The sequence below is a fragment of the Sminthopsis crassicaudata genome, chromosome 3, assembly GCF_048593235.1.
Source record: "Sminthopsis crassicaudata isolate SCR6 chromosome 3, ASM4859323v1, whole genome shotgun sequence".
Classification (NCBI taxonomy): Eukaryota; Metazoa; Chordata; class Mammalia; order Dasyuromorphia; family Dasyuridae; genus Sminthopsis; species Sminthopsis crassicaudata.
In genome coordinates, this window is record NC_133619.1 from 213,544,132 (window position 1) to 213,570,275 (window position 26,144).

Consider the following 26,144-nt stretch of genomic DNA (forward strand, 5'->3'; position numbering starts at 1 on the left):
TAGGGCTTGAGTTCATGCATGCATATATGTATGTGTGTATGCATATTATGCTGATTGTTTATGTATGGATATGTATACACACTATATGAACTTTACATATGCCCTAATATATACCTTTATACTCATAAAATACACAAGTATATAATATGTATACATGTGTGCATATATATAGTATGTTATAAAAATATATAGCAATTTATGTATTATATATTAACATGCATAATATATCATTCATATGTAGATATAAACATACACAACAATTTATTATATTGTACATATATTACACATGTGTGAATGTGTATATATTACATAAATTATCTCATATCACATATATATTATCACACATATACCTTATACATATAAAATATCCAAATATATAAGTATTTAATATAAATGTATATAGATATAGATGTGTCTATATAATGTTTTTATCTTGTGTGTGTGTATATATATATGTATTATATGCACAAATATAACATACAATGCTAGATAGCGTGTCTGGAATTCAGCAAGCGTTCCTTAACTTCCTAGCATCTTTAAATAACCCAAATCCCAATAGCAGCATTTTATATTCTGCTATTCTTCCAACCCTAAGATATTAAATCTGAAGGATGTTAAATATTAAAACATTAAGTCTCAAGTCAGAAAGATGTTCCTTAACTTCCTCTCCCAAATATTTAGTAATTAACTTTTGGAAGTCAAGTCAAATCAATAAGCATTAAATACTTCCTCTGTGTGTAAGGTACATTCCCTCCCTTCCTCTTTTTCATCCAAAGAGTGCAAGGGGCACAACCAGGAGCAAAGAAGTAGAGAATTGTTAAGATTAAAATCAGGCTTCATATCAGGAAACACTTTCTAAAAATTAGAAATGTTCAAAAGTGGAATGGGTCAGCTTAATAATTATTGGGTCTCCCTCATCCATAATAAGTAAAAGTTGAAAGTTCATTCATTTGCAATGTTGTGGTGAGGATTTCCTTTTTCTGGTATGGGTTGGACTAGATAGCCACTGAATTCTATTTTTCAGCTCTTATGTTCTTTGACATTGTGAGTCCAGAAGCAAAGCTTCCAGTCTCATCTATAAGAGCAGGATCAGCTCTGTGGGCATTGGTGAAAAATAACTGGATGATCCAAGTCTAATGACCCGGTTTTTCAATGCATTTCCTCACCTTTAGCTGTTGTTGGAGCTCGCTGTTCAACCTGGCTAGCACTGCATTGGCCTCCTTGTTTTTCCGAATAGCCGTCTGGATTGCCTTCTTCTGCTTAGAAGATTGTCTGCCAGGAAGAGAAGCAGAAAATAATTTAATCAAAAAAGGACTTTGAGAGTTACTGACCCCAAACCTTGAAGATGCAGGGTAGATTCAATTGACAAGGAGCCCCACTTTGTTAATTGACTAAAAATAAAATAAATATATTTTATGTAACTAAACAAATGGCATTACTGGGTTAATGACACCAAAAAGCAATATAATTTCTTTTTACATTTGTAGACTATAAATATATTTGAGTTCCATATTTCATAATCTGAAGAATAGCTATGATTTGGGGCTGTTCAAATACTTGGTCTTCCATGCATTCCAAGACATTTTAATAAAAAAATAAAATAAAATAAAAGTTATTCTGACAAATTATATTAACTGAAATACTCCTTGTGTATAAGTATCGATGGCATTTAAAGAGCTACTCATCCCTTTGGGCAAATCTTAACAGAAGCATGCTCTATGAGGAAGCAATTATACAACACACAGAGCAACCTGAATTATGTTGTTTTCTTACTTGATTATCACAGCCAACAGCGTAAAAATGGTATTGTATGCATGTGTGCCTGTATATCTGTGGGGCTTTAGGATTTATGCAAAAGCATATCTAATAGCAGCCACGAATCAAATCAGATAAAAAAAAGCTTCCCCCATCAGGAGCCACAATACTGGCTTCTTTCACCCCAACTTAGCTCATTCCTAACCAGGAGAAACCTGACTGTCAAAAGTCACATAAGACACAAGACTTTCTAATAGATGATCAAGTAGAAATCCAATCTCAACGACATGCTTTTTGGACAGCAGGTCTTCCTCTGACTGCAGTAGTTTGTAACAATTCATTTTGTGAAAAATGTTTTGATGCTTTGAGTGAATGTTTTCAAAGCATGTGCATTATGCTACTCACTGTACTGGATGTCAAGGGAGATACAATCCCAGGCCTCATGAGTTGAGAACTTCATGACGTGGAGATTCAGTTTAGGAAGATGAAGTGTACACTTAGAAAAAATGCTGGTCAGAACTAGCTGTTATATTATGTCCTACAGAGTCCAGAACAACCACCAAATGAGACTGTAGTGCCAAGATTGATTGATTGATTGTCATAATACTGAATATGAATGATAATATAAGACCCAGGTTTTAGGGCAGGGCTAGGGGACCTTTTTACTGCCAAAGGCCATTTGCATATTTAAAACATCATTCTCAACATATAAAATTATCAATTTAAAAACTCAAGCAGTGGAAGGTTGCTGTCCCTAGCTTTCAGCTCATCATATTTATTTTTTTTTCTTTATTAGGATATAGGAAGTTTTCAGCCAATCATCTTCCCTACATACAAATTCAGGGGTGAAAGGAGAACTACACACAGCTAGATGTAAAGTCAGAGGATTTGAATTCAAATTATTGATCTGTCACTTACTATGTAACTTAAATCTTTCAGGATGTCAGTTCCCTCATCTGTAAAATGAAGGAGCTGGAAAAGATGGTCACAAAGGTTTATTCCATCTCTAAATCTGTGATTGGTAATCCATCCCTTTAAGATTTAAATCTAAAAACTTTTGAAGAAAATAGAATGATTATAGCTAGAAATCTCTACCTCAAGGAGGTACCACATTGCACAGAACACTAAGCCTGATAGAAACACCTGAGTTCAAAACATCCTCAGATCCTTAATTCCGTTTGCCTTAGTTTCCTCATGTGTAAAATAGGGATAATAATAGTATCTACCGCCCAGGGTTGTTATGAGAATCAAATAAGATAATAATTGTAAAGCACTTGGTACACTGCTTGGCACAGAGTAAGTGATATAGAAATGTTATTTATTATTGTTGCTGCTATTATTGTTGTTTTCATTACAACTAACCTTACTTCATTTCCTTCCCAAGGACCCTAAGACAAATAAATGAATGATGGCCTGTTGAGTCACATGGAAAGCAGAGCCTCTCAAATCCATGATGTGGCACCAACAGCCATGTTGTTTAACAACATCTCCTACCTTCAATGACATAAATACTCTGTTTTTACAAATATGTCCTCAGTGGCCACAAAAATAATTTTAAAATTAGCAGATTTTCTAGTTATTTCTAAGCAAAACAATTTTTGTCCTTTTTGAGTTGTCAGTACCTCATTACTGGTGATGTTATCTGAGGTCTACTTACTGCTGAAAATCCAGAGTCCAATGCTTCCCATTGGACTAGACCCCAACAACTCCACTGTTCTTAATGGAATGGACAGTGGTGATCTTTGGAGCTGAATCTGCATGTTCTAATGCTATTTATTGAAAGATTTTATCATTTCTTAATTAATCTACTTTTGGCTAATTTTGTCCCATGGCCTAGGCTGGCCAATATGTATGCTTGTGTTCTGAGAATGTTAACCTGTGCTCTCTTCTGGCATGGATTCTCCCCTGACCATTCTGACCAAGGGAAAGAGCAGCAAAAACTGCCTGGGAGCCTTCTCTCAGCTCTGGGCACTTCTGATGGGAAACAATACTGAATTTGTGTTCAGTGCCTATTTTAATCCTGATCACAGCTATTTAACTCGTTTCCCTGTTTTAAGCCTAGATGCTTGTTAGAAAGCCACAGAAAATCTGGGAAGCATCCTAAAAAGCTGAAACTTCACCTCACCAATCAAGATCTGTATAGTCAAGACTAAGGAGAAACCTTAGTAGCAATGTATGGCTGTGAGTGCTGAAATATAAGGAAAGCTGAGCACCACAAAATTGATGATGCTTTCTAACTGTGGTGTTGGAGAAGACTTTTGAGAGTGCCTTGGACAGCAAGGATATCAAATTAGTCAATTTTTAATGAAATAAATTCAGACTCTTCCCTGGAAGGTCAAATACTGAAGCTGAAGCTTAAATACATTAGCCATATATTGAGAAGACAGGACTCATTGATCTTGGGAAAGACAGAAAGCAAAAAGGAGAAAGGGATGGCAATGGATAAAATGGGTAGATAGTGTCATGGAAATACAATGAACATGAACTCTGACAGACTTTGAGAGATAAGGAATGATAGAAAGACCTGGCAAAATGTTATCATGAAGAATCAGAGAAAATTGAACAACTGAAAAAAAAATTGTTAGTTCAGATGTTAAATCTCGGAACTGTTGTACATAGTTGTGAGGCAGGTCCGTGCATAATATACTGGAATTTGAGTCAGGAAATCTTGAATTTAAATCCTGACTCTTAGTAGCTATAGGACCTTGGATATGTCACTTAACTGTTGTCTGCCTCAATTTCCTAATGTGTGAAACAAAGATAATAATACCTACTTCCCAGGGTTGTTGCAAGAATCAACTGAGATAATAATTATAAAGAGCACATAGTATGTGCTATATAAATATTAGTTGTGATTATTGCTACTTATTAGCTATGTGATCCTAATCAATTCACTTAACCTGTTTGCCTAAGTTTCCTTATCTTGTAAAATGCTATTATTATAGCAATGTTGTAGTAAGAGTCAAATGACAACATATGAAAAGCACTTTGTAAATCTTAAAGCATTGTACAAATTCTAGTCAATCTGAAGCAAAAAAATGCTTCAGAGACAAAAAAAAATAATCCTACTCCAACTGAAGTGAGTTCAACATAGTGTCATGCACTATCTACTTATCCTAGCCAAAACAGAATATAATCCAGGCAAATGGTGAAGAATGCTAATTTCTTTTATTTTTCCCACATGGCATACTGATATCTTAGGTTCGAGTATTACCCCTAATCTGTACTAGTTGAGTGATCCTGGGCAATAAGTTGTTCAGCTTCTCAGTGCCTTCCCTCACCCTCTCTAACTCTATTGGTAATTGCAGAGAAGATAGTGATTTATATTGATAAAAGGAATTTTCTCATTGGGCGCTCCCTATACTCATGAAATTATAGGCCTAGGTCAAAAAGGATTAGTGGTTAACCCACTTAATCTTGTGGGTTAAGGGGCAAAAAAAGGAAAAGAGAAAGAAAAGAGTAGCATTCAAAGTTTCTATAGCTACCACTTTTTAAAACTGATTTATTCTATTTACTTTTGGACTGGTGCATGTGGCTTCACAGTTGGCACAGTTGGCACAGAAGACGTCCCAGTCACAGAAGAAAGCTCTTGGTTTTCCATTACTTGATTTTCAGGTCGGAATTTTCGACGAATGGGCTTTGATGGTGGCTGTGAATGTGGCAGGTCCTGAGGAGAACAAATACAACGACTATACCCATACGAATACCCCTCAATTTCCAACCTCCCATTCATGTCTATATACACCCAGCCCATCACATTCTCATGACAGATTGGCAATGACATTTAGAAAGAATGATCAATGAGAACTTGGCTCTAGACCAACCAGATCATAGTGGATAGAAGTTATGAACTTAGCATAAATTTTACTATATGTATTTTTGACTTTACATCTGTATATCCTTCATTGTTCTACCTCAATTATCACATTAAGGTATGCTTAAGAACCAAGTGCTATTTAGAAATGGATATGTGGAACATTTCAAGGAAATCTGGAATCTTCCAGGGTAACTTAAATCCCCCCAACTCGGTACTAGAATGAGAAGATAAAGAAAAGATAATGAGAGTAACTTGAAGAGCACCTCAAAAGTAATCAATGATCTAAAAGAACAAAGCAGAGGCCACCATATTGTTGAACAGAGACAGGGAAATAAACAGAAAGGGCACGTTAGAAGCAGAGGTTTCTAGATAATTCACTTTTTTCAGAACTCCCCATTCTGGTTCCAAGAAAATAAAATCTCTGAATTTTCTCAAACCTATTTACCATGCCATGCTTTAAACCTGGGAAGGGAAGGTTCTTTGGCAAGGCAGCCAGTAGTCACTGTATAGCAGAGGTTTATGCTCATACTGAGATCCAAACCTCTCCAAACAGGAATGTGATAGCCCTTCAGTGTGCTGACAGAAACAAGAAGATATAAGGAGTATTTCATGACAACATTAAGCATTCCAACATTACCTTTTTCACAGGACTTCCACTCTCCTCAGTCTGAGATGGAGTTCTGGTCAATTGAGGATGTAATTCAATCTCTGATACTTGGTCTGTCTACAATTAATATATCAAATGTTGTAACGTGCATATAAAAGCATGAGGGATCAAAATGTTCTCAAACTTTGGTCACAAAGGGGAAAAAATGAACTTATACTCCCACAAAGTCTCAAAACAGAATGCTGGAAAAGAGTTTTGAAATTATATATGAGCTGGAAAAGAGTTTTGAAATTACACATATACATGCAGAGAGAGAGAAAAAGAGAGAGGGGGAAGAGAAGGAGGGAGACAGAGAATGGGGTAAGGAAGGGATGGAGAGAGGGAGAGAGAAAGATACAGAAAAAGAGAGAGAGAAGGAGAGAAAGAAACAGAAAGAGAAAGAAAGAGTTACAGAATGTTAAGGGGTCCCCTGAATTTGTCTTTTTGAGTTGTCTTATTTTCCAGAAACATTGGACCCAGGGTATACAGGAGGGCCTCAATGTATCAAAGATTTAAAAAAAAAAAAAAAAAAAAAAAAAACGCCCACCTACCCTGAGCTAACATATTGTGTTTCTTTGCCTCCCAAGCTGGACTCCCTGCATATCCTTGGGAATCAAAACAGGCACCAGTCAGCCTGCAGTAGGCTAAGAAATTGCTTATGAAGCTGAGACCCTTATAGATAAGTAGACAAGTGGGCTATCTCTTTTCACAGTTTAGAAGTTCCCGAGGGAAAAGAATGTGATTTTTGCCTTCACCTTGCTTTTCCCCTTTTACCTTTCCATGCCAGTCCCCTGTAGGTAAAGATTTCTGGTGTCTTTTTCTTTTGTCTTGTTGTGATAAAAATGCACACAGATAGAGATACATAATAAATTATATAATAACTATGTGTATTATATATATATATATATATATATATATATATATATATATATATACATACATAGATGTATATATAGATAGAGATATGGATAAGTGAAAAACTGATATGAGGTAAAGAAACTTCCCAAAAGCCACACAGTGAGGAAAATCATAGGTAAAGGAAAGACCCCTTCTCTTTCATAGACCCCTTGATCAACTTTTTTTTTCCTTTTATTTTTGTTCTAGAACTGGGATTTCATTGTTCCAGAGAATTTTTAGAGTGGAAACTGTCACCAGTGAAAGCAGTTACCTATTCTATGACTTAAAGACCTATCAAGTTGCCTGGGACACATTTAAGTTATTAAATGACTTGTTCAGAGTTACGTAGTCAGTATATGTCAAAGACATATCTGATCTTTCTATTATGAGGCTAAACAACAACAAAAACTCACAAAAAATGGAGAATAAGAAAGCGCAATCATAAAATTACAAATCCTAAAGTGTTACACCTACATCAAGAGGTTTGCCTTCAATCTCAGAGATACTTCATTTCCTGTTTACAATTCTGATTCCCTTAAATTACACAGATGAATGAACCAAAAAAAAAATAAATAAATAAATCTAGACATAACAAGGATCACATAGAAGATTGAGAATTTTTTTTTAAGGAAAAAAAAATGTAGCTAAATGCCTTATACAGAATCCATTTTTCTTATGTACTCTAAATAGTCAAGCTTGGTAAATAATGTACCAGTGAATCCACACTAACCAAAGAAGTCACAGAGAACTTAGCATGCTCCTCATTGGCCTCTCTATGATCTACACTATTTGATTTGCAGACCTGGACCCTCTGGAGGAAAAGCAGCACTTGCTCTCTGTGTCTATAAAAGAATGTTCCCACAAAAGCTCTGAAATGACACTCTGGGTAAAGAGACTAATGGAAGCTTTTTATTTCACTTAGCACTCACTAATGACACATCTACTGTTTACTTCTTCGAACATAGCACAAATACACTTAAGACACCAACAATTCATGCCTAGCTAATCCATCTTAGGAAGACCCAAAATCTAGACTTGTCTCTCTTTATTACTCTTTCTCCTCTTCCTTTGCTTTCTCTCTCTCTCTCTCCCTTTCTCTCTTCCTCTCTTTGTTTCTGTCTCTGTTTCTCTCTACCTCTGTCTCTGTCTCTGTCTCTCTCGCTCTTTCACACACACACACACGCACACACACACGCACACACACACACACACACACACACACACACACACACACACACACACACACAGAAACTCACTAAGCTCAATTTTCTCATCTGTATAATGGGGATAATAATAGCACCTACCTCCCAGAGTTGTGAAAATAAAATAGGATAGCACTTTGCAAATCTTCAAGTAAAATATAAATGTTCCTACTATCATCATCACCATCATGGTTTATAACAAATGCTTTGCAGAGCTATACCGATAAGAGTTGCCTCACTAGGAATTTACTATACCAATGAAATCACAGTTCTGGTGAAGAAAAAAAAAGATAATCTTGAAAACCTCTAGTTAGGATAAGGCTATCATCTCCATGGGAAACATTCTGCTTTTAGTTTTTCTTACTGCCTTTTACTTAAAATGAACAAGTCACATAGAGTCTGCAAAATCACACTTAAAAGCTATATGTTTGGTGTTAACCAGGTAATTTTCCCATTTTACCTGACAAAGATCTTTTTCTTCTTGGTCTGTAAATCATTATCTTTCCTTATTTGCTCTCTGAAATTCCACTACCCATCCTATTTGTGTAAGCAAAACCTATATAAGTTAATGAAACTGATGTGATCAACAATTTGCCAATTTTTGTTCAGTGACTTCCCTCTGTGATAAATAGTTTTTTTCTATCTCTAAATTGTTGACTATTATTGACAGCAGTATCATCATCTTTGGAAAATGTTTGTCATACTTTCTTTTATAGTTATTAATAATATAAACCCCACAGTAGGCCTTTTGGGAAGAAGGTAACCAACTAAGAAGAAATATCTTTGAAAAATGTCTTAGACTTCTGGCCTTTTTATTCACGCATATAGGAAAAAGTATGGTAAGCACTATGAGGTAGAACAAAGGCAGGAAGTTAGGTTCAAGACCTAATTCTCATACATATTAGTTGTATCACAATTAGCAGTTTTAAAACCACTTTGTGCACAAAGAAAAACTTTCTAAGATTAGCAGAAAAGGATAAAGAGCAGAAGAGCTGCAAATCTGCATTGATGGGGGAAGTTCCACAACAAAAATTCCCTTCATTAATGAAATTCACAAGTCCCAATAAAAAATACACCCTCCCCAAAACACACACACACACATGTACACACACATACAAACACATGTGATGTGTGTACATGAGGAAATAATGGAAAAACAATATTATGATGGGCAGAATTTTCTTATCCTAAAAGATTTCTTGTATGTATTAAAGTTAATTGTCTGATTGTATATGGAACAACCAAATATTAGAATTACTATTAATGTTTTAATTGAATAATACCTTCCTACCAGCTTTTTATGATAAAATGTGCCTGTCAGTTTGTGGCATGATAACACAAAACAAAACAAAACAAAAAAGCCTATTACGGCTAAAGGCAAGCTTTCTTGAAAAAAATAAAAACTAAACAAATTGTAAAATGATACACTTTCCCTTCCTTCTTCCATGTTTTGAATGAATTTTCCTTCCAACACTAGAACAAAACCTTTGGATCAATTAGTAGTCCTTAATACTAGCAAGAATATGCAGCACTGGCTATTGTGGAAAAGCACCAGTTAAGAACAACAGAATTTAATTAGTTCTTAGAGAAGGCAGAATTATGAACTATCTGCTGAGTAAGCTTCCTTAATATTCACTTCTCTTAACCAGAATCAGTGGAGGGATAGCCCCAAGCAATTCTGAGTACTGAAATATTAGTATCCACTAAAAAAAGGATGAACTGAATATTAGCAACTGAATGATGGGGACAATGTAATAGAGAGGGATTTGAAACTGGAAGATCTGGGTTTAAGATGTCATATAGTCAATGCCCTATTTTTATCCTGCTCAAACATAGTTGTGTACATGTATCTTTTCGTTTTAGACTGTGAATTGAGGACTGTTGGCTTTTTGTCTTTCTTTGAATTGTTAGGGCTTAGCTTCGAATAGTGCTTATCACATAGTAGGCACTTAATAAATGTTAACTGATTGCTTCATAAGGGAGAACACATTACTTCTAGAGGAAGCTTATAGGATTATTTTTCCGTTTTGATTTTACTTAATTTTTTTAACCAATGAAAATTCATCTTCTCTCCTTTTTATTTTCCCCAACTTTGAGAGAGAAAAACAAAATTCCCTTTACACATAATTAAGTAAATTCTTACATTGGCCCTGTTCAAAAATAAATAAAGAAAGAAAATGTCTCAGTCCACACTCTGAGTCTATCAATATCTCTGTCAAGAATTAGGCATAATGCTACATCCTGTGTCCTCTGGAATTGGGATGAACATTATGTTGATCAGAGTTCTTAGATCTTCCAAAGTTATGTGCCATTGAAATGTTGCTATTATATAAATTATTCTGGTTCTTCTCACTTCACTTTGCATCAGTTCATACATGTCTTCCCAAATTTCTCTGTATCTGTCCCCTTCATCATTTTTTACAACATTGCATTCTCTCACATTCTTATGCCAAAACTAGTTTAGTCATTTTCCAACCAATGGACACTTGCTCAGTATCTAACTTTTTTCCACACCAAAAAAAAAAAAAAAAAAGCTGTGCTAAATATTTGTATATGTATGGATTTTTTCCTTTTTCTGTGATCTCTTTAGTATTTCTGGGTCAAAGGGTATTTTCAGATATAGTTCTAACTTATTTTCCAGAATGACAATAGACTTTTTCATAATTTAATCAATAGTGAATCAATTATATCTTATTTCCCACAGTTTTCTAGCATTTGTCATTTTTCATTTTTGTCACCTTTGCCAGGCAGAAGTTCATGACTTTCTAAAATCACCTGTTTAGATCTAGAAACCACCTCAGCATCTATTGGTCCAGCTCCTTGTTTTATAACTGATGAAGCTGAAGCAGAAAGAGATGAGGTAATTTCCTTGAGGTCATATAAGTTACATAAGTAGTAAGAAGAAGAGCAGTGAGTAGAATTCGAGGCTCTGTAAACTCCAATGGCTTGTTATCACTTCCAGATCAAATTTAAAATCTTCTATTTGGTACTGAAGGAATTGAATTCAATTGCCCTTGTGCCACATACTTCTCTAGTCTTCTACTTTATATACTACCACACACCATATACATACATATTATTATCCAATGACATTGGCCTCCTGGTGTTCCCTGAACAATGGCATTTCTTGACTGTTCCTCATATATCAAATGCTCTCCCCCACTGATCCCTGCCTCTTGGCTTACTTCAAGTCCCAGCTTTTACAAGAAGTCTTTCTTAATCTGCCTTCCTTCTATTGGTCATTTTCAGTTTATCCTATATACAGCTTTTTTTGTATATAATTGCTTACATACTGTCATACCCCATTAATCTGTGAGTTACTTGAGAGCAGGGGCACTTAAAAATTGCTTGTTGATTAATTGACACTCAAATTTCTTTCCATTGTGTCTACTGCTAACACCTTCCCTCTAAGATTATCTTTTATACACTATGTAGATGTAATCTAGCTATTTACAAGTTGTTTCCCTATTAGAAAAGTAGTTCTTCTATGAACAGACAATTTTCAGACAAAGAAATTCAAGCCATTTCTAATCATTTGAAAAAATGCTCTAAATCATTACTGATTAGAGAAATGTACATTAAGACAACTCTGAGGTACCACTTCATACCTCTCAGATTGGCTAAGATGACAGGAAAAGATAATGATGAATGAAGGGGATGTGGGAAACTGGGACACTGATACATTGTTGGTAGAACTGTGAATGGATCCAACCACTCTGGAAAACAATTTGGAACTATGCTCAAAAAGTTATCAAATTTTGCATACTCTTTAATCCAGCAGTGTCTCTACTGGGTATATATCCCAAGGAAATCATAAAAGAAGGGGAAAGATCCACATATGCAAAAATGTTTGTAGCAGCCCTTTCTTTTTGTAATGGCAAGGAACTGGAAATTAAATAGATGTTCTTTTGCTCGGGAGTGGCTAAATAAGTTACGGTATATGTATGTAATGGAATATTATTGTTCCATAAGAAATGATGAGCAGGCTGATTTCAGAAAAGCCTGGAAAGATTTACAAGAACTGATGCTGAGTGAAGTGAGCAAAACTAAAAGAACATTATACACAGTAATAAGATTATGTAATGATCAACTGTTATAGACTTGGCTCTTTTTAACAGCAAGGTGATTCAAGGCAATCGCAATAGATTCCTGCTTCATCCACCTCCAGAGAGAGAAAAAGAGTTATAAAGACTGAATGTGGATCAAAGCACAGTATTTTCACCTTTTTGATGTAGTTGACATTTGCTTGCTTGTTTTTTTTCTTGTTTATTTCCCTTTTGATCTGATTTTTTTTGGTGCAGCATGACAAACATGGAAATATGTTTAGAATAATTACACAAGTTTAACTTACGTTAGACTGACTGATGTGTTAGGGAGGATAAAGGGGGAAGAGAAGAAGAAAAATTTGGAACACAAGATTTAGCAAAGGTGAATGTTGAAAATTATCTTTGCATATACTTGTAAAAGTAAAATACCATTTAAAAAAGAAATAATAATAAAAAAGCAATTTAATAACTTTTTTAAAAGAAAGCAAGCAAATTAGCTCCTTGAAGGTACAGATTGTATTTTTGCCTTTCTTTGTCTTCTTAATGCTAAGTATAGAGCCTTACACATAGTAAGTGCTTAATAAATGCCTGCTGATTGGCTGATTACACTACCCTATCTCATTTGGTATAGCTTTAGTTGTTTTGAAACATATCCTGAAGAATACTCCACAGAGTAACAGAAAGACTATGTGACGATCAACTATGATAGACTTAGTTCTTCTCAACAATGGGATGATCCAGGACAGTTCCAATAGACTTGGGATGTAAAATGCCATCTTCAACCATGGGGAGAACTATGGGAGAACTTTGATTATGTCTTTTGCTTTTTTAATTAGCCCCAACCTTAGGCAATATAGTCAAAGAATTTATCCCCACCCAAACTAGAGTGGAACACAATGACTACCTCACCTGGGTGAGGACTGAATAGAGGAGCTTAGCTCAGCTTTAAGAAATTTAGGTCTTCCCTGTATGTGCAAAAATGTTTGTGGCAGTCCTTTTTGTAGTGGCTAGAAACTGGAAATTGAATGGATGCCCAACAATTGGAGAATGGCTGGGTAAATTATGGTGTATGAATGTTATGGAATATTATTGCTCTGTAAGAAATGACCAACAGGATGAATAAAGAGAGGATTGGAGAGACTTACATCAACTGATGCTGAGTGAAATGAGTAGAACCAGGAGATCATTATATACTTCAACAACAATAGTATATGATGATCAATTCTGATGGACGTGGCTCTCTTCAACAAGATGAACCAAATCAGTTCCAACTGATCAGTAACGAACAGAACCAGCTACACCTGGGAAAGAACTCTGGGAGATGAATGTGGACCACAACATAGCATTTATACCCTTTCTATTATTGTTTGCTTGCATTTCTGTTTTTCTTCCCAGGTTATTTTTACCTTCTTTCTAAATCCGATTTTCTTGTATAAATATGTATACATATATTGTACTATAACATATTTAACATGTATGGGACTACCTGCCATCTAGGGGAGGAATTGAGGGGAAGGAGGGGAAAAATTGGAACAGAAGTTTTTGCAGGGGTCAATGTTGAAAAATTACCCATGCATATGTTTGTTAATAAAAAGCTATAATTAAAAAAAAAAAAAAAAAGAAAGAAATTGAGGTCTTCAAATGAAGATTAAAAAAAGGTGGGGGGGCGGGGGAGAAATCTGAATCTCTCCAAAGCATTGATTATTAATAATCAGTTCTCTCAAGACAGCCACAAACTAAAAGAGGGCCCAAACAGCTGCCCAATATATATAGTTGGTACAAAGTGCCACAGCTTATGTTATATAATAGAATATTCATAAATATACAAATAAGATACATAAGCTTATACATAAATAACATGGGATAGATAACAATGTCAAAAGATGACTTCCTGAAAAAATATTTTAACAACTATTTGCCTAATTGCCAGGAAGTATCCTTTGTAAAGGGAAATTCTAATCATTTCAGCCAAAAATGAGGCTAGTATATTTTGCCTGGCCTCTACTAAGGTGGAGCACAAAAGTTCAACACAAGATAAAAAGACAAAAACTCACCTTTCTCTAAATTCTATAGTACCTTACCTTTTACAAAGTGCTTTAGTTTCACAATAACCTTTCTTAGTTACATAACCATGGGCAAAATGGGCATCTAGGTAGCATAGTGGATAGAGTACTGGGCCTGGAGTCAGAAAACCCTAAATTCAAATCCAGTCTCAGACACTTACTAACTTTGTAATCCTGGGCAAATTATCTAACCCTATTTACCTCAATTTCCTCATTTATAAAATGAGCTGGAGAAGGAAATGGAAAACTACTCCACTACTTTTGTCAAGAAAACCTTAAATGGGTCACTAAAAGTCAAACGTAATTGAAAATGACTAAACAAACCATGGGTAAATTACAGCTTTGTTACCCATAAAATGGAGCTAATGCTACTTTCCAGAGTTGGAATTCAAAATCATATATTCCCTATATGATATGAAAAAGATCATTGGTTTAATATTGGAAGGGACATCCCAAGAGACCATCTTGTCTGGACATCCAATTTACAAGTAAAAAAAAAGAAGAAAAGCCCAGAGTGATTAAGTTAAACTGATCTTTGTCATTCAGGTGCCAAGTAGCAGAGCTGGGAAGCCTCATCTGATCAATCACAAATTTCTAAGAAATTTCACTGGAATTCAAATCTTCCTCTTTGTTCTCCTTGCAACTACTCTGTTTCAGGTTCTCATCTCTTACTATTTAGACTGTTATAGGAACCTCCTCTCAAAGCTCTTGCTGCTTCCTTTCTCCAATTGTTGTCCATCATAAAAAAAAAAAAAAAAAAAAAAAAAAAAAAAAATTAAACGAGATGCAAAAATCCAAAAAAGGTGGTTGATCATGTTAAATGTTCCAGTGATGTCAAGGAGACTAAGACCTGAAAAAAAGATCATTGGATTTGGCAGTTATGAGAACACTGGCTGCCTTGGAAAAGCTGTTCATGTGGGTGATGAGGTCAGAAGCCAGATTGCAAGGGGTTGAAAACTAAGAGGAAAGGAATTGAGTGAACAAGTCTAATTTTATTGATGAGTTAGCAGAGAAAGGAGAGTTTTACAGGAGATATAACTTGAGGGGATGACAGGGTCAAGTTTTTTGAGGATTGAAGATATATAGAAAGAATGGATGACTCTGGGGGCAATTTGCCAGAGAAGATAAGAACTGGTATCAAGAGTACAAGATGTAGTATCATTGGAAAAGAGTCACCTTTTTTCCTGTGAACTATCATATTTTTAATTTATGGACTAAAACAAGCATTTCCATAATATATTATAGTTTTTAAAAATGATTGTATATGAAACCATAAATTTATTATGTACAATTTTCTGTTCATTTTAAATACGTAATAAAATTATCACATAATTTTTTCCTTTTCTTATTGAGAAAGATTTGAGAGAAACCTGGGGAGATTGGTATGAACTTATAATTTAGGGTGAAGTAAACAGAACCTGATAATACAATACAATTTTCTGTTCCAGAAAATATGAGATCAAATCCAGGCGCAGGTATTTATGAACTAAATAGAAGAAGAAAGAGGAGGTGGGCAAAGATTCAGATGTCCTCTTTGTGTTAATTTTATTAAAATAACTTAGAGGGAACAAGCAAGTAAGCATTCACTGTTGTTTTTGTTGACGTTCAGTCATTTTTTAGTCATGTCCAATTCTTCATGACCTATTAAGGGTTGTGTTGGCAGAGGTCTAGAGTGTTTTGCCATTTTCTTCTCCAGCTCATTTTATAGAGGAAAAAACAGGTGAACAGGATGAAGTGACTTGCCCAGGATCACACACCCTATAAGTGAACTCAGGTTTTACTCCATCCACTATACCACTTGCCTTCTGACTATATAGTCTTTGAGGGCAGGGACTGTTTTTCTTTTTATTAATTGCATTCCCCACACTTAATATGGTACCTGGCCTATATTAGACACTTAATAAGTGTTTGTTGAATTACATTGGATTGGAGATAGAGAATGATCAGATTCAAGAATCTCTCTGGAAAGAGACATACCCCAAATGAAATGTCACTAGGAGGGTCTATCCTTAGCCATTCTATTTATTTTTCTATTAATTTGGATGAAGACAAAGATAGCATATTTGTGAAACTGTCTACTGCTCTTGTTGTTGTGTGAATGACAAATCTGGAAATGATGGTTAATATATTAGATGAAAGGATCTGAATCTCAAAAGATCTCAATAGGCCGAATCAACAAACTAAATCTAATAATATAGTATTCTATAATTTAATAAGTTCTAAACTATAATGTTCTCTGGGAGCAGGTTTCTTGGAGAGCTTCTGGGAGCAGCCTTAGTTTCAGTTCAATTCAATAATCATCCCAAATGCAGCCAGGAGTTAAATAAAGTCCAGATCCTTTATTTTCTCCTTCCAAGTCTTGAATCTTTTCCTGGGGCCTGATTAGCTTTCTTAGAGGTCTAGCTTTCTCCTTAGTTCCAAGAGCGCTTGCCATTAGTCCTTTGTCTCTTCCAGTTTCAACCTCTTGTCTTCCCAATGTCTCCAGCCAGCACAAAAGTAGAAGTTGGAATGAATCTGACTCCACCTCCAAGAGTATGGGCTTGTGGGCTGCTGTCCTCTGACTTATGAATTGCCTCGACTGAATCCTGGCTCTGAATCTCCCAAAGTCAATCCTAGTTGAGGCTCCTAGCTTATATAGTCTCTCTAAAGGTGTGAACTCTAATGTGTGAATTCTCTTAAAGGTGTGAACTCTAAAGGTGTGAACTAAGTACATAAGTATTGTCTCTATCAATTCCAGTGACTTAGCACCTTGTTTCAAGTTCTGGCCCATAACAAATAAGATGAAATTTATTAAGATTAAGTGGAAAGTCTTGAACTTTGCATTAAAAATAATCAACTGTCCAAGTACAGCATGGTGTGTGTGTGTGTGTGTGCAGGAGATTGGACAGCAGTTCATGTGGGGAAAAAAAAAAAAAAAGATGTTTCAGTGGATCAATAAGTTACGGGTATGACAAGACAACCCATTCTCTCTTCCTTCTTCCCCTCCTAAGCTAATTTGATATTATCCTGCTCTAATGCAGTAAACAAAATGAGGAATTTTTTGTTTCCACTATACTTCCACCTTGGTTAAGTCACATTTAAATGTTGTTTCTAATTCTAGATGCTATACTATTGAAAAAAAAAGAAGAATTCATCAATTAACAAGCATTTATTTAGTACTTACTATGTGCCAAGCACTGTGATATAAGCAGTAGATAAAAAGAAAAACAAAAAAACAAAAACAAAAAAAGAGCCATGCCCTCAATATTGAATAGCATGTAGGTGAAATTACATACATTCCTGTATGCTCCTATATAAGAGGTATAAGGGGTACTTGATTCTTAAAGAAAATAAGCATTTTTTTAACACTTACTATGTGCCAGGCATTGTGATATAATCACTGGATACAAAGAAAAAGGGGGAAATAGACCATACCTCAATACTGAATAGGATGTAGGGATAATAATATACAGTCCTCTATGTTCCTGAATAAGAGGTATAAGAAGTACTTGATTCTTAAAGGAAACATGAGATTCCAACTGATGGAAATGAGGAAGAAGCACCTGGGCAGGAAGGATTTGGGGAGGGGGATAGGTGGAGTGATACAGTGGATAAAAGGTTTGGTTTGGAATCAGGAAGACTTGTTTTCCCAAGTTCAAATCTGGTTTCAGACATTTTCTAGCTGTGTGATTCTGGTCAAATCACTTAACCCCATTTGCTCATCTGTAAACTGAGCTGGAGAAGGAAATGGCAAACCCACTATTAGTATCTTTGCCATGAAAATCTCAAATGGGGTCATGAAGAATCAAATGGAATATCAGCATATAGGAAAATTAGCACATATAAGATATAAGATAAGGAGGAAGCCAGCATTAGAGAGGAAGGCACCAGCAACAGGGAGACCAGGACATCTGCAGGATATAGGATTTGAGCCAAGGCTAAAAGGAAACTAAAGATTAGGCTGAGATTAGGAGGCACTTGGAGCATGTCCAAACAACAGAGATTTAGGATGGTATGGGGGCTCAAACCCAAGTCATCTCAAGACTGGCTGCCAGAATTGGATAGAGTTTAGTCAGGAGAAGATTTAGTTCTGTCTTTTATCATTTTCATTAGCTGAAGCCATATAATGAAACACTTTTTGAAAATATGTAATTTTCATGAGAGCAGCAAAAAGTTCAAAAGGGGAGACATACAGGGTAATAATGGTGATACTGTCACATTAAATTTCATAACCAGCATAGTGAGTTTTAACTGCACTAAGAGTTTTAGGATATCAGATATACAGACAGATAGATGTATATATGTATATACACAATGTATATACATAAATTAAATATATTTAATATTTAATAGATTAATGATTTCATATAAAATCAACTTTTTTCTGGCTTTTGTACATGAAAATGTTCATGTTTGTTGATGATTATTTTTGTTTGTAATAAAAAACATCTTTTAAAAATAATTAGCTTTAACTTCATTAAGAATTTTGGGACACTGTGTGTGTATATTTATGTATGTTTATATATATATATATATATATAGCTGAATATAATAAAGTAATGATTTCATATAACATCATTTTTTTCTGGCTTTTGTACATGAAAATGTGTTTCCTCTCAGACTGGCTAAGATGGCAAGAAAAAGATAAAGACAGGAAAAGATGACAGGAAAATGATAAATGCTGGAGATGTGGGAAAACTGGGACACTAATACATTCTTGGTGGAACTGTGAACGATCCAACCACTCAAGAGAGCAATTAGGAACTATGCCCAAAGGCTTATCAAACTGTGCCTACCCTTTGATCCAGCAGTGTTTCTACTGGGTTTGCATTCCAAAGAGATCATTAAAAAGGGAAAAGGACATGGGCAAAAAATGTCTGTGGCAGCCCTTTTTGTAGTGGCAAGAAACTGGAAACTGTGTTTGGAGGATGGCTGAATAAGTTATGGTATATGAATATTATGGAATATTATTGTTCTATAAGAAACGATCAGCAGGATGATTTTAGAAAGGCCTGGAGAGACCTATACATGAACTGATGCTGAGTGAAATGAGCAGAACCAGGAGATCATTGTACACAGCAACAACAATATTATGTGATAATATATAGTATTATATAATAGATAATATATAATCTCAATATAGTATTCTCACCCTTTTTTGTTTACTTGCCTGTTTTTTTCTCATTTCTCCCCCTTTTGATCTGATTTTTTCTTGTACAGCATGATAAATGTGAAAATACGTTTAGAAGAAGTTCACATGTTTTAACCTACATTGGATTGTTGTCTAGGGCAAGGGGAGAGGGGAGGGAGAAAAATTTAGAACACAAAATTTTGCAAGGGTGAATGTTGAAAACTATCTTTTCATGTATTTTGAAAAATAAAAAGCTATTATTATAAAAAAAAAAGAAGATAAAATTTTAAAAAATATATTTGAGTTTGGTGATTTTTTGTTTATAATAAAAATATCTTTAAAAATAGTTAGCTTTAATTGAACTATGAATTTTGGGACACTATGTATGTGTGTATGTATATATTTATGTATTATGTATTTATATTTAAAACTATATTATGTATTTATATTTAAAACTATATAATAGAGTAACAATTTCATATAAAATCTTTGATGATTTTTTTGGTAATAAAAACACTTTTTAAAATAATTGAAGATATTTATCATTTACAAAAAAGATAAAACTTGCTCTGCTTATTTGCAGAAAGCAGAAACAGGACTTTGGGTTTGAAAGTAACTTTCATTATCCTATGGGTAGAAATTTTCAATATTTAGAGCTCACCCAAGTGGAAGAGTATACTTTGGAAATAAATATCCTCACCTAGGAGTGAGATGACTAGGAAAATTATAGGACAAAAGAAATCAAACTGAGAAAGCACCTAAGCCAGAAACTTTTTTTTTTTTTTTGAGGCAATTGGGGTTAAATGACTTGCCCAGGGTCACACAGCTAGGAAGTGTTAAGTGTCTGAAGCCAGATTGGAATTCAGGTCCTGATTTTCTGAGCTGGTACTCCATCCACTGCACCACCTAGCTGCCCCCAGAAGCTCATTTTTTAAAATAAAGTAAAAGGCTAAATGTACCCAATCTCCTGAAAGAGAAGTGATGGACTCAAAGAACAAAAACATAGAATTTTTGGATATGGTCACTAAATGGATTCACTTTCCTAGACTGCATAGTTACTACAAGATGAGTTTTCCTACCCCCACTTCTCTCAACCTCAGCCTCCCTGGGAAAGAGGTTGCAGGTGAGTGCTGTCATATTTCACCAAAAACCTTGAAATCAGATAGTTTATAATTTAAGAAGAATTTAAAGTTTTGTTTTCATATTTGCAAAAAGGTTAGATAATTGCTCTCCTGTACTCTGCCTCTAAATTAAAAACTATATTCAACTAAAACTGTATTGCTAAAACTATATTCAACATGGAATTCTCTCTACTTCTTGGAGTTATAAATCTGCTCTTATTCCTTATACATATATACAATAAGATGGTCAGCCTATACAATAGATATACAACTTGGAGGAAGTCCACTAGTTTCCTTATTCCCTGTAGGCAAGGACCCAGCCAATGAAATTAAAAGCCAATAGGAACAGTGTGGGTTAGGGAAGTACTGTGGTTTGTACAGTTTTTGATGATAAAAGCTTACTGACAGTGCTTGTCAAGCGGCCTCCTGCACTGAGTTTTTCCTTGGTGCTGGGACCACCCAATTCACTAAATATAGGAACTTTCTGTCTGTACCTGGAGATGCCTCTGAGTAGTCAATTTGAGTGAGGCTCTTACCATCCCACACAGTTGGGGGCTCGTCCGGGATCAGTGATATTCAGGGAGATGGTCTCAGGTCAAGAGCAGTGCCCGGTGGACCAATTGATCTGATGGGTTTTGATTTTGAGAGTGCCACCTCCCTCCCAGAGGGCAAGCGACCCCAAGCAGAAAAACTCAGTATAAACAGAACTGGAGATCAAAGCAATCCTGATGGCCAGCAGTCTGGAAAAACCTACATATGTAGCTTGAGGGAGCTTGGGAGTCTGGGGGTCTATTGGTTGAGTCAAGGGGACCTGAGGGATTAGTCCTTTTGAAATTATTGGGATTGCTCCGACCCCGAGGTAAGGGCTCTCTGAGAACACACTTGTGTGACAACTGATGTAAGGGTGACCTTCATTAAGCCTGGTCTGGAGCAGGTTGTACTATGGGAAAAGTGCAGTCCAAAGAAAGAGTCAGGATGGAGGGCAGGGAATACTGGCCAATAGACTTCTGGGGAATTGGCTTCAAAATTGGGATAAAATCCCAAAATGTAAAGGGAAGAGTAAAAAGAAAATGATCAAGTATTGTTGTTTTGTCGGGGGAACCAGAATATAGGCGGGGTAGTCATCTGGCAGGAGTTTGGCTCCTCTGAAGATTAGGTGTGTCAGCAACTAAATTTATATGTTAATGGGAAAGATCCTTTCAACTCTGAGGAATCAGCATAAGCCAACCTTTGGCTTGATGGATCTGCCAGAATCTTCTTAAACTGCCCAAAGGGAGGGAAGAACAATAAAAGTCAGAAAAAAGGATGACCTATGGGACCCCCTTGCTGCATTTCCCCTGCCTTATGTCCCTCCTCTGGCTGCAGCTCCACCAGTACCTGAAGAGGCTCTGCTCATTGACTTGGGAGTTAAAGGAGGACAAGATAGGAGGGTAGCCCATCCAAAGGAAAGACCCCATTCCCCCCTTACAGAGGGAGTTGAGGCAATTAGAAAAAGACTTCCAGAATCTCCCTTTCAAAGAACAGAGAGGGGAAGAGAAAAAGGAAAAGCCTCATAATATATTTCCCCTTAAGGAGGTCCCACGGGGAGGAATGTAAGGGGGAAGTGGGTTTGTAACCAATCCATTGTCGGGAAATGATGTCAGGTCTTTCAAAAAGGAATTAGTTTCTATCATGGAGGACTCAGTGGGAACTTCAAAGGAGTTAGACTTATTTGGGGGGCCCAGTTTATATACCTGGTCTGAATTGATGCGTATCCTGAATATTCTATTTATTCATGAGGAACAAACCTCAATCAGGACAACTGCTATGAGGGAATGGAGAGAAGGCACCCCTCCCCATTATTGGGATAGTACTGATAGAACAGAAATACCCAATGGCTGACCTGGGGTGGAACGGCAATAACCCTGCACATAGACAACATATGCAGGATCTGAAGGAACTCATAATCACAGGTGTCAGGGACTCATTCCCTAAAAGGCAGAACATCAACAAGACTCTGGCAATTAGGCAAGAGAAAGAATCACCCGCCCAACATTTAGAGCGCCTCAAGGCAGGGACAAGGAAATATTCAGGACTGGACCCTGAAGGCCTTGAGGCAGAGCAGGTATTAAAGGTGCAGTTTGTATCTAATTCCTGGCTGGATATTAATAAGAAATTACAGAAGATTGATGGGTGAAATCAGAAGCCATTAAGAACTTTATTGGAAGAGGCTACAAAAGTACATGTGAGAAGAGAGAGAAAAACAAAGGGATAAGAGAGAGCATCAGAGAACTAAGATAATGGTACAGGCAATTCAGAGTGCACAAAATCAGAATGCCCCCAATAGAGGGTATTAAGGGACCTAGAACGGATTGGAAGCCTGTAAAAACTCAATAGAAAAGAGGAGAGCTGAGAAATTCGGACTCAGGATGCTGGGCATATGGAAACAAGGGCATTTTTCCACAGTACCCCAGGAGAAGGGAAGAAGAACAGGTGGCCTCTCTGATGGAACTAGAGGACTAGGGAAGTCAGGGGCTCATTGAGAAGTCCCACTCAGAGCCCTTGATAAATTTAAGGATGGGCTCCACTAGGAAAGAATTAGTGTTGTTGGTAGATTCAGGAGCAGCCAGAACCTCAATCACACAGGTACCAAAAGGGACAAAATTGTCTACTAAGACTTTAATAGTGTCTGGGGTTAAAGGAGAAAATTTCCCAGTCCCCATGTCCGAAGTAATGCCCATAGAGTATGATGGGACAGAGGTATTAGAACAGCTTCTGGTGATACCTGAAGCTGGAGTAAATCTGTTAGGAAGAGATTTGATTACAAAATTATCTATCAGCCTTGTGACTAAAGGATCTGTGCTAGTGCCTGAAAAAAACTTATATCAAGAAAGAAACTGATGAGCCAAACTGATCCACAGGTATGGGCCAGCCCTGAGAATCCAGGACATCTCTCTATCACCCCAATCCGGATAGTAGTCAAGGACCCACTACATATTTTTCGGGTTCAACAATACCCCATCCCCACAGAAGGGAGAAAAGGCCTACAACCAGTCATTAGGAGATTATTAGACACAAAGTTGATTGAACCCTGCATTTCACCATATAGCACCCCCATTCTATCAGTGAGGAAAAAAGACGGGACATATAGGATGGTGCAGGACTTGAGGGAGATTAATAAAATAGTCCTCCCCTCACATCCAGTAGTTCCAGACCCTTACACCATCATGGGAAAAATACCCGTGGTTCAGTGTGATAGACTTGAAGGATGCATTTTGGAGCTGTCCTTTGGCCAAGGAAAGTAGAAATATTTTTGCATTAGAGTGGGAACACCCAGAGACAGGGAGGAAGCAACAATATCGTTGGAATGTGCTTCCCCAGGGCTACACAGAATCACCCTATCTATTTGGACAAGTCTTGGAAAAGATATTAGAGGTATTTGAGTGCTCTGATAGGGAAGCAAAAATATTCCAGTGTGTAGATGACTTACTCCTTGTAGGGAGAAAGAGAAATCCTATAGCACAAATCACTATTAATTTCCTGAGGCAGAAAGGGTTGAGAGTATCTCAAGAAAAGCTGCAGTTTGTAGAAAGGGAAGTAAAATATTTGGGACACTTAATAAGTGAAGGACAAAAGAAACTGGATCCAATCTGGATTGAGGGGATTCTCTAAATATCAAGGTCAAGAACAAAAAGGGAGCTCAGGAAATTTTTAGGGCTGGTGGGGACTGTAGAAATTGGATTAATGAATATGCACTTCTATTCACTGTTAACTAAACCCCTTTACGCTTACTTGCTAGAAGAAAAACCCAATCATTGAGTGGGAACCTGAAGCAAGAGAAAATTTTGAGGAATTAAGAAAATCTCTAATGTCTGTCCCAGTGCTGATGTTACAACCTTGGAAAAGCCATTTCACCTATTTGTTAATACCAAAAAGGGAGTAGCATTGTGGGGTGCTGGCACAAATAAGGAGAGGGCAGAGACATCCATGGGCTTTTCAATCTAAACTCCTGGACCTGGTGGCAAGGGATGGCCCTCATGTATACAGGCAGTGGCTACAACAGCCACCTTAGTGGAGGAAAGTAAGAAATTGACATTTGGAGGAAGTATCATTGTGAGTGTCCCTCATCAAGTTTGGTCTATTTTGAATCAAAGGGCTGGGAGGTGGTTGACAGATTCTAGAATATTGAAAGATGAAGCAATTCTATTAGAAAAAGATGATTTGATATTAGCACAGGATTCAAATCTAAATCCAGCCAGTTTTTTGTCTGCCTCTCCTGGGGAACATGCTCCAGTAGAACATGATTTAGATGTAATAGACTTATAACCAAAAGTTAGGGAGGATTTACAGGAAAAACCTCTGTTGACAGAATTCATGATGGTTCTTCATGAGTGATAGGAGGGAAAAGGCAGAATGGGTATGCAATCATCGATGGGAATGGATTGTCAGTGGTCCAGTCAGGATCTCACCCACAATCGGTCAGCTCAGATCTGTGAATTATTTCCTCTTAACCAGGTCCTACAGACATTAGGAGAAAAGAGTGGAACCATTTATACTAATTCCAAATATGCCTGGGGAGTAGTGCATATATTTGGAAAAATTTGGGTAAAGGTAAGGGATTGGCACGAGGCCTTGATAGCTGAGGTACTGACTAATCTTATGCTACCCAAATTTATAGTTGCTGTCCATATGAAAGGGCATCAAGTTGGGGATTCCTTTGAGGCCAAAGGAAATTGCCTTGCAGATGAGGAAGCAAAGCGAGCAGGGGAGGGAGATCCCACTAATCCTGAGGAAATGGTGGAATTAAATGATGGTAGATGGCACCACCCCAGCAAATATCTCCAAAGATCTCCTATATCCCAGATGAGAAGCAGAAGCTTCAGGCTCTCAGAGCCCAGGAAGACACAAAGGACTACTGGTTCTTGCCCGAAGGCAGAGAGAGGTACTGACCAAGGCAGGTATGAGACACGTGCTCCAATACTTACACCAGGAGAGTCACTGGGATGTCCAGAACCTGTGTGATGCAACACTTGCAAAGTTTGCAACCCCCAGATTACATATACTGGCCTGGCAAATAGTGGATGGTTGCTATGTCTATCCAAGGACAAATAAAGCAACCCTATGATGAGCCCTGGCGGGTAGACGGCCTCCTGGTATCAGGCCTTTTTTCTTTTTCTTTTTCTTTTTCTTTCCTTCTTTTTTTTTTTTGGAGAAAAGCCAGCATAAAGCATTTTATTGCAATAATAAAACTTGAAACTCATGTGGTGGAGGGAAAGTGGGCGATGGCAGTTAATCTTACCAAATCAAAACACGGACAGCAAAAGAGGGGTAGAGTGGGAGAAAAAAAGGAAGGTGGGGGTGGAAGGAGGAGTATCAGCAATAGGGAAGCTGAGCATCAAAAACAGGACATGTTGAAGCTATGATGACCAGCATCAGTTTTGGTTTTTGTGTGTTTTTTTTTTTTTTTGGTAAAGAATACGCAACGATTTCCTATGACAATGACTGGGC

At 36.7% G+C, this 26,144-nt stretch overlaps 1 protein-coding gene across 6 annotated transcripts in view; it reads right to left on the minus strand.

Annotated features, from left to right (window-relative positions):
• Window positions 1-26,144, minus strand: part of REPS2 (RALBP1 associated Eps domain containing 2) — a 267,978-nt gene that overhangs the window by 11,477 nt on the left and 230,357 nt on the right. For all 6 annotated transcript variants that reach the window (XM_074299901.1, XM_074299899.1, XM_074299897.1 and 3 more), the window contains 3 exons: window positions 6,210-6,296; window positions 5,271-5,422; window positions 1,167-1,272 (listed from right to left, as the gene is read on the minus strand). In XM_074299901.1, the coding sequence (XP_074156002.1) occupies window positions 1,167-1,272; window positions 5,271-5,422; window positions 6,210-6,296 (345 nt within the window). The remainder of the gene's footprint in view (window positions 1-1,166; window positions 1,273-5,270; window positions 5,423-6,209; window positions 6,297-26,144) is intronic.